The sequence below is a fragment of the Echinops telfairi genome, unplaced genomic scaffold (assembly GCF_000313985.2).
Source record: "Echinops telfairi isolate 266 unplaced genomic scaffold, ASM31398v2 ScPeMD7_41;HRSCAF=154, whole genome shotgun sequence".
NCBI lineage: Eukaryota > Metazoa > Chordata > Mammalia > Afrosoricida > Tenrecidae > Echinops > Echinops telfairi.
The window spans coordinates 1,985,169-1,994,543 of NW_022103939.1; the positions used below are offsets into that span (position 1 = coordinate 1,985,169).

The following is a 9,375-nucleotide window of genomic DNA, read 5'->3' on the forward strand; positions in this document are numbered from 1 at the left end:
TAAGAGTGGGTGCTATTATTAGGTGTCACTTGTATTGTCAGTATAATAGGACTCAGGGAACAGATGTTATTTCTATTGTAACTCCTTGTGTGATTCAGTTGGATAATCTGTCATTTGAATCACAGATAGCAACTCTTCAGCTGACCATAGAACCATGTCCCATATCTCCCATGCAGAAGACCCTATCAATCCTTGATCGATACTTAGAGGCATAGTAAAATGATCTGTCAGTTATGAGCATCCACTCTATCCTCCCCTGATCTCCCTAAATCCACACATAGAGCCAAATTTTTCTTAACCCTAGGATTTTATGTATTTCAGGGATACTCACCTAAACTTATCTATGGCAGAGTTCCAAATTAGGCCTCAAATACTTCCCTGTTATCTGAAAATACATATTCACTCTCTGGGACTAACCCCTAAGACAATGGCCATCTGGATCAGGAACAGACTATTATAATTATTTTTTTATCCAAACTTTTAACTGAACCAACTTCTTATGGATATGTTTTCCCAGAGTTACCATCTGTAATTGAAGACAGAATAAGATTTATTACTTCACTAAGTACAATGTTTTAAGAAAAAGTAACCAGACCCGTGTAAGTGAGAGAGCTAGATGCCTGTCTGAGGAGAGGAGAGGTTTATTGTTAGGTAGAACAGGATCTGTATATGTAAATTATATGGAAAACCATTAAGTCTTGACTCATATACTGTTGATCCATGCTAGAGACCAGGAGTGTCTGTAGGTTTGCCAAACGAAGTGACTTATCCAAAGAAACTATAAACAACAGTTCAGAATTTGAAATTTGTGCTTAATTAATTATATGTATATGAATTTATGTGCAAAAACATATATCACTCACTCTTTCTCAATCACTGCCATTGAATTCATGCTGACTCATAGTGACCCTGTAGGCCAGGACAGAACTGTCCCTGTGGTTTTCCAAGACTGGAACTGTAGAAGAGAAGAAAACCTCATCTTTCCCTCATAGACCAGATGATAGCTTTGAACTACTGACCTTGCTGTCAGTAGCCCCAATAGTTATACATACATAAACACAAATAGTAAAATATTCATACATACATAATTTACATATAGTTACATTTATGTATATGATTAGTTGAATATAATTATAGAGAGGGCTTTATAAAGTTCATGGAAATTTGAATTAAAAGAATTATTTTTTTTCAAAAACTTAACAAAGCCTTTTCTTTAATTACATATAATTATATAAAGTTACATATGTCTAATACTACATATAACAGCAACAAATAGGCCGTGTCAAATGATGTTTTATATGGCAGCACAATTCATTTTCAATGAAATGCCTCTTTTTAGGTTGTTCTTATCAACAAAGCTGTCAGTCTTTAAGGTTTTCAGAATTTTCCTCAAAGCATATTGTTTTGAAATCATGCTCTAGAATGAGAAAGAGAAAATAAACGAAGTATACCACTCTGTATCTGCTTGGTTTTAATGCTGTATATGACAGGGTTCATAAAGGGTGGAAAAAGAAAGTAGACATAACTCATTGTGATGTGGACCACATGAGGAGCATTCTTTCCAAATCTATGAATAAATGTCAGACCAACTACAGTGATATAGAAGACGAGGATGCAGCAGATGTGGGAGACACAAGTGTTGAGGGCCTTGGCCCTCGCTTCCCCGGAAGCAATGCCCATGACAGTCTTGAGTATCAAAATGTAAGAGAAAAAGATGATGAGAAAATCCAATAACACCATTGCAAACACAACTACAACTGGGTAGAGACGGTTGAAGGCGATGTCAGCACAGGCTAACTTGATAACATCTTGGTGTAAACAGAAAGCATGTGAGAGTACATGGGATCGGCAGTAAGGAAACCAGTGAAGTCTAATAATTATTGGCATAATTGACAGCGAAGCCCTTGTCAATACTCCTATTCCTATCTTCATCACCCGAGTGTTGGTAAGGATAGAGGTGTATCTCAGAGGGTTGCGGATGGCAATGAAACGGTCATAAGCCATGGCAAGCAAGACACCTGATTCCACAATAGAAAGAGTATGGATAAAGTAGGCCTGAGAGAAGCACGCTCCATGGCCAATCTCCCTGTGATTTATCCACAGGACCCCCAACACTGTGGGCATTGTGGTCAGAGTCACCCCAAGGTCTGTAGTTGCCAGCATAGCTAAGAAATAGTACATGGGTTCGTGAAGGTTATGGTCATCCCTGATGAGAAAGAGAAGGATGCCATTGCCCAAAATTATGGACATGTAGACAACCAGTAATGGAATAGAAATCCAAGGATGTGCCTTCTCCATGCCTGGGAAGCCAGTCAGGTAGAAGGGCAAATCAGTGGTGTTGAGCCCCATTGTGGGCTTTATAAAAGAAAATTCTTTCTTCCAGATACCGCAATACAATCCTCTATTGAGTGTGCTACCTGTTCATAAGTTGTCCATCTGTTCTGACTTCCAACAATAGTAAGTTTGATAAATCGATCATTCCTTGGAAAGTCCTAGATATAGGAAAATACACTGCATGAGCAATTATTCAGTTTATTACATATAAAGCTATTGGGAAATATTTAGGGATACAGCTGTCAGTATATGTGGGATAGACATAGGGGATACACTTGCAGGACTGAGAAAACAAAGACAAATTAAAGAAGAAATCATTTTTGTTGACTGCTACAATTAAGCAAAACATTACGGCTTTTTCTTTTGGGGATCTCTATCTTGGCTGCTGGTATTGAGGTTTCCTAGGTATTGGGAATCATAGATATCCCACAACATGAGACCAAAAGGTCAATTTATAAAATGGTTCTAAACAGTATTGGAAGAGCAGACATACAATCCCTAAGACAAAGTAAATATTTAAGTATACAAAAATAAGGTACTATAAATTTAATTGATTTTAGGGAATTACATACTTAAATAAAGGAGGAAATTAATTGATGTTCTAGAGATTTTGAGTAATTATATAACTCTGTAGATCTCCAAAATGGATAAACCTGTGAATTCATATGACCTAGCATTGTAATACCAGAGTTACTGGTGTGAACTGAAACAAAAAATGTCTAACATCTCATTATAGCAATACAAGATAGGTAATAAAAATGCATTTTATTATAAGCATTTGAGAGCATTATTTAATGATATCTGTCCAATGACTTGCCATATTATCAATTTGAAGATGCAAAGATGGAAATGAGTGATAAGTAGGTGAAACATTGAACAAACAGCAGCGTTCTTTGTAGCCACTTTGGACAAGGAAGACCAGGTACAGAGGACTTCAGTAGTAGTTAGGAGGGCAACTGGGCTTGCTGTATCTCTCTTCTATTATGACTGAAAAACTATGTTGGTATTAGGTGTAGTCTTTATGGTACATGAGATTCTGTATGTTCTGCAGTTACTCCTGTACTACCAGTGGCTCCACCTTGTGATGGATTTAGGCTTTTATTAATTAGGAGCAAAGTTCCAAGTCTCAAATCTTGTCACATAAACTCAGGACTATGTGCAACCACAGAGAAAACCCATTTAGACCTTAACTGTCCATAGATTCTCTCATCTCCCCCTGGACCATTGTCTACTTTTTCTGATGCTTCATCCTCGGTCTCTAACACTTATCCACCTGGTCTATTATATATACACACATGTACATACATATACATATAGAATATAAATGCTGTTCATCACTCTCTAAACCACCTCCATTTCTCTAGATACATCAAACTTATAATTCACACTGCTGTTATTCTATCTACTTAACTTCCCACATATCTATTCTCTATACTTAATTCTTGGCACAATGTCTAACATATAATTTCTGTTGGTTTTTAGCACCATTAATTGACTATATACACAAATTGACTGACCACCTTATATCCTAGCCTCTCAAATTATCAAAGCTACTAGATTGATACATCTCCCACAGGAGAGCTGATTACTTATATAAATATCTGTTTGTCTCCAGCACCCAGAAAGAACTGAAGGGTGTTTATAAGATATACATCTAGAAAAACTCAATATTATCCATGAAATGCCATTGAACTATTTGATGTACCCTTTTAGATGCTAAGGATACAAAACAGAACCCATTGCCATTGAGTCTATTCTAGCTCTGAGTGGTCCTTCCTCTAAGGCAGAGTAGAACTACTGCAATAGGATTCACAAGACTATAATCTTTAGGGAAGCAGCCTGTTACATCTTTCCTCTTCGGAGTGGCTAGTGAGTTTGAACAACCTATTTTGTGATTATCACCTAAGCACTTAACCATCAGGCCTCCTCCCCGCTGGAGACACATAACTGTATAAATCACTGTCTTTGAGACAGAGATACACACAGCCCAGGTTATAAACTAGTTAATATGGATATAGCTTACCATCTATCTCATCAGATCATGAGTGCTCTAGAAATTCTTTGGACCTTCTGATGATTATAGCATTCCCTCTCCTCAAGCTTTTAGAAGAGAGTTTATGCTGGGGGCTCATTTGGATTTCTGGTAGGACATAGCCTTGGGCATTTTAACAGGGTTAGAATGAGGGCCAGGAAGTTCAGATTTGAAGAAAGAGAAAATTAGAAACACATAATTTTATACCCAAGCCTGCGCATCTTCAATTTACTTCCATAATCCTCTCTGTCTTGTATTTCTAAAGTTCTCTCCTTGGCCTTAGTTTACATATCTGGGAGAAAATATTTAAAGATGCCAGTTTTTAGAAATGTCAGGGATATTTTAGAACTCATAATATTTCCCTCTTGTCTTGGCAGATAATACTATTGCTTTTCTCTGTCTGAGAAAGAGATCTACTACTTACTGGTCCCCATCCTGCCCTAGATGTTTCTGCAGTGACTGCCTAGAGATTAACTGGATATGCTCACTCGCCTGAAATTCGATTCTCTCCAACTCTTCAGTACCATAGTCATGAGTGTTGAATCCTTGGCCTTTTCAAGAGTTTGAAAATAATATCACATCTTCAGAGGCAGAACAAAAGCCTGGATAATAGGAATATTTATTTTAGAAGTTCCTCCCCTGGGGCCATTTCTGGTGTAAGCCACTCAAAACACTCCCTCAGCAACCTCTCCCTCCCATCTTTCTTCCTCCTTGGCTCCCTTAGCCTTAGACACCTGAAATTTTAAACAATGGCCCCCAAGGTCTCTGTGTCCCAGCTTGTACTTAATACCTGTTGTTGGGAGTATGCTTATTTACATCTATAGAACAAAAGTAGACCAGATAGGAACCTGCGTTGAAATAATTTTGGGGGTAGCACTTTTCTGAGCTATCTGTGATAACTCACAGGCCATGCTCCTAAAATGAGGCATGTGTATTGGAGGAAAGCAGGTATCACTTTTGGTAAAGCAAAAGAGTACCCCCCACCCCTTTACCCTCTTTTAAATAAGCTCTGGTGGTATAGTAGCTAAGCGGAGGACTGTTATCTAATTGTTTGATGGTTTGAATACACCAAAAACTCTGCAGGTAAAAGATGTGGCAGTCAGCTTCCCAAAATATGATAGCCTTGGAAACCTTAAGGAGCAGGTCTATTTTGTCTTACGTGGTCACTATGAGTTGGAATCAACTCAACCACAAAGAGCAACAACCCTCTTTCCTCTAGTCCTGATAGTGGTTGAAGCCAGTGTGGATCCAGATCTCTGTTTCAAGGAATTCAACACCAGAAAAAGGCAATTTCCCTGTTCAGTGTCTTCTTTCACTTTAGCCCGCTCGGCAGCCTCCATCCCTTCCTCAACAGAAGAAGATAGGGAAAGAATGGGGGCCATTTTTAATCAATTTGAGTAAAATATGGAGAAATCAGTGCCACTAATCTGGGGTATAGTGTATCTTATTCTCTTTCCTACAGAAAATTCCATAATACCCTGTTTCCCCGAAAAGAAGACAATGTCTTATATTAATTTTTCCTCCCAAAGATGTGCTAGGTTTTATTTTCAGGGGATGTCTTATTTTTCCATGAAGAAGAATATGGTATACATTTATTGTTGAACCAAGAAAAAAGGAAAAATTTTACCTGTATATGGCTGTATATAGTATAGTAGTAGTTGTCATCACAAAGCAGCATAACCAGACAAACTGTGAATCCTACAGTATCAAGAATTTCTTGTTATTCCTGCCCCACATGACTCACTATCTAATTGTGAGTCAGCCAGACTCCATCCATCAGGGCAGAGCGAGCAGCAGGCGGCAGCTTGTCCTGGCGGCAGCGCAGGCTCTCTGATTAAAAGAGACCTCGCACTTCCTGTCTGTTCCAGCTGCTCTGTGGCCAACAGAGTCCAGAGTTACGGTAGCTTTGCGGGGCCTTATTATCAGGGGGCTTTATTTTCAGGGAGGTCTTATTTTCAGGGGGATGCCTTATTTCAGGAAGAGGCAAAACTGTAAGTAGGTCTTATTTTCTGGGGATGCCTTACTTTCAGGGAAACATGGTAGTATATATGAGAGTATGAAAGCTAGATTTTGGGCCCTAGTGGAATAACAAACTATGAGTTAATTGCTAACCAAAAGTCCTGCAGTTTGAACCCACCAGCTTTCCTCAGCAGTAAGATGAGGCTTTCCACTCCCATAAAAATGTGCCTCTTGAAAATTAACAGGGGCAGTCTTACTCTGCCCTCTAGGGTAGCTATTATTTGGAATTGACTTGATGGCCATGAAATTTTTGTTTCAATTTGGCTCTGGCTTTGAAAAAGTTACTTAAGCTCATTATACCTCAGGTCTTATCTCTAAATTTTATGTTATGATCATTTGAATCATAGAGAGTTGTTGTAAGTTTTAAATATAAATAGAATAGGACACTACACTTAATAAACATTTCACCGATGTCAGCTGTTGCTACCTCTCTCATGATCAGCCACAGTTATTTTAAACACTGGTATTTGTGCTTTGGCCTATCTTCCCTCATTGACAGTGAATACTTGAGAAATAGACTCAATCTTTCATGAGAAATACAAGTGAGCTTTCCAAATTTCATGGAAAAACAGAAAGAAAAGATAATGGACTTTAACCATGAAAATATTGAAATCCATTGTAAACTTGATTAAACTAGAATGTCTCTGCCATAATACTAAATTCTTCACTATCGTAGAATATATGAGGTTAAGAGCATCCAGGTTGGAACATGAGGCCTAGTGGCATAATTGGTTACGATGTGGGCTGCTAATCAAAAGTGCAGCAGTTTGAACCCACCAGCTCTTTCTGGTGGCCACTCACAGGTTTATTTTCACTTCTAGATTAAAATAACTTTCTTATGAACATCATGCTGCTTTGCAAAGTTTTGTTTGAATTTTTTAAACTGTCTTCCATGTGAAATGTATATAAAAGATATAAGAATGAACATGCAGACATATTTAACATCTCATAGAGCAAATTATGAGATGCAATCATGAATTTTATTATTTTTATAATGAGGAAGAAAATAATAGAAAAACATAGATATACATGGACAAAGAAATCTTTATTAAGTGTGGGAATGTGTAAAACTTTCATTGAACAAAATTTATATAAAAATGTTCACAGACCATAAAAGCATACCTCAATTGCTATGATACAAAATAATAGCTCAAATAATTACCACTCCTAAAAGATAATAGAACCTTGGACATTTCAAAAACCATGTTATGAACCTGTATAGTAAATAGATATATGTATTAGTTTGACTTAATTCTCACCTTTATACAAGTAGAATTATATTGCATGTATTTTTTGTGTCTATCTCTTGTGCTTATCATAAACTTGGGAGAAATATCCGTGGATTTTACATTTAGCAAAACTTGTTCATCTCCTTGCAGAAAGTAGTGGACAACAGTGGAAGTCCCAAATCCATTTGCAATGTCCACACATAGGCCTATGTGATCCAAGGGTTGTAAATAATATAATCCAAATCTAAAGGAGGGAATTGTATCAGAGCTTAAATTGTGAGCATCTGATTTGCAGGCTATGGATAATAGTGGAAGACTCAAATCAATTTGCAGAATCTACATATAGATCTAGTTTCCAGGGAATTCCCTGTTACCATAGTTGAGTGATATGAATAAGTCTTGTTAACATAGAACATTGTAAAGTCATTTGTGGTAGTTATAGTAGATTAAGATGTAATATCTTATTATTTGATTTCCCTTTTGACCCATTTAAAAATTGTTTCCATTAAAAAATATATTGAAGAGGAAATACACATGGGAGTAGCCTCTGGTGAATCCCCACTAACCATAAACCAAAGATGTGGTTAGCTTGCTATCTTACAGAGTACATTGAAAAGTGGATTATTGCCAATGCAGTTAACTTACGACTTAACACCTTATCATTTGATCTCCCTTGAGAACCGTTTAAATTTCTTCAGTTTTTAATATTTTCTACTTTCATTTTGATGGGGGTTTTTCTTTTTTACATTGTTTTTGTTATTATTACTTTGTTGTGTTTTTCTGTCTATGAAATTCAGGGTAGGTGAATCTACAGAAACAGTAAATGGATTAATAGATTCTTGGGGGTAGGGCAGTGGAAGCTGGGAAGAAATGGCAAGCTGATCATAATGCGCCCAAGAGAGAAGAAAATGTTCCAAAGTTGATTATGGTAATGATTGTACGACTCTTCTTGAAATGATTGAACTATCGGCTTGTATGGTATGTGGATAATGTGCAATAATACTATTTTATAAGAAACAAAACTTTGTTTATTCTAATTCCAACGCAGTATGCAACTGTATGAATGCTGTTGTTAAGTGTCGTCGATTTGGTGTCCACTCACAGAAACTCTATGTGCAGAAGGATAAAGCAATGCCTGGTCCTGCATCGTCTACACAGTTGTTATGTTTGAGCACATTATTGCAGCCACTCTCTCAGTCCATCTTGTCCAGGATCTTCCTCTCTGTCACGGCCCCTCTTCTTTGTCAGGCCCGAGAGCCTTTCCTGGGAACTGGTCACTCCTGACAACATGGCCAAAGTATGTTACTCAAAGTCTCACCATCTTTGCTTCCAGGGAATGTTCTGGCTGTGTCTCTTCCAAGACAGCTTTGTTTGTTTATTTGGCAGTCCATAGAACTTTCAATATTCTTTTTTTTCTAATTTTTTAATCCTTTTATTAGGGGCTCATACAACTCTTATTGCAATCCATACATACATCAATTGTGTAAAGCACATTAGTACATTCATTTCCCTCATCATTCTCAAAATATTTGCTCTCCACCTAAGCCCCTGGCATCAGCTCCTTATTTTTCCCATCCCTCCCCACCCCCCATCCCTGATGAACCCTTGATAATTTATAAATTATTAGTTTGTCATATCTTGCCCTGTCTGACGCTCCTTTCACCCACTTTTCTGTTGTCCGTCCCCCAGGGGGAGGTCACATGTAGATCCATGTAATCGGTTCCCCCATTACAAACCACCTTCCCTCTAAGCTCCCGGTAT

At 37.6% G+C, this 9,375-nt stretch overlaps 1 protein-coding gene across 1 annotated transcript; it reads right to left on the minus strand.

The window, feature by feature from the left end:
- Positions 1-1,410: 1,410 nt before the first annotated feature.
- Positions 1,411-2,349, minus strand: LOC101642016 (olfactory receptor 51B6). Its single transcript, XM_004717034.1, has one exon. The coding sequence runs from the start codon at positions 2,347-2,349 to the stop codon at positions 1,411-1,413; it is 939 nt and encodes a 312-aa protein (XP_004717091.1).
- Between the last annotated feature and the right edge of the window lie 7,026 nt (positions 2,350-9,375).

Bases quoted from the DNA above. Each gene is read 5' to 3' on its own strand.
- LOC101642016 (XM_004717034.1), bottom strand. From the start codon at position 2,349: ATGGGGCTCAACACCACTGATTTGCCCTTCTACCTGACTGGCTTCCCA.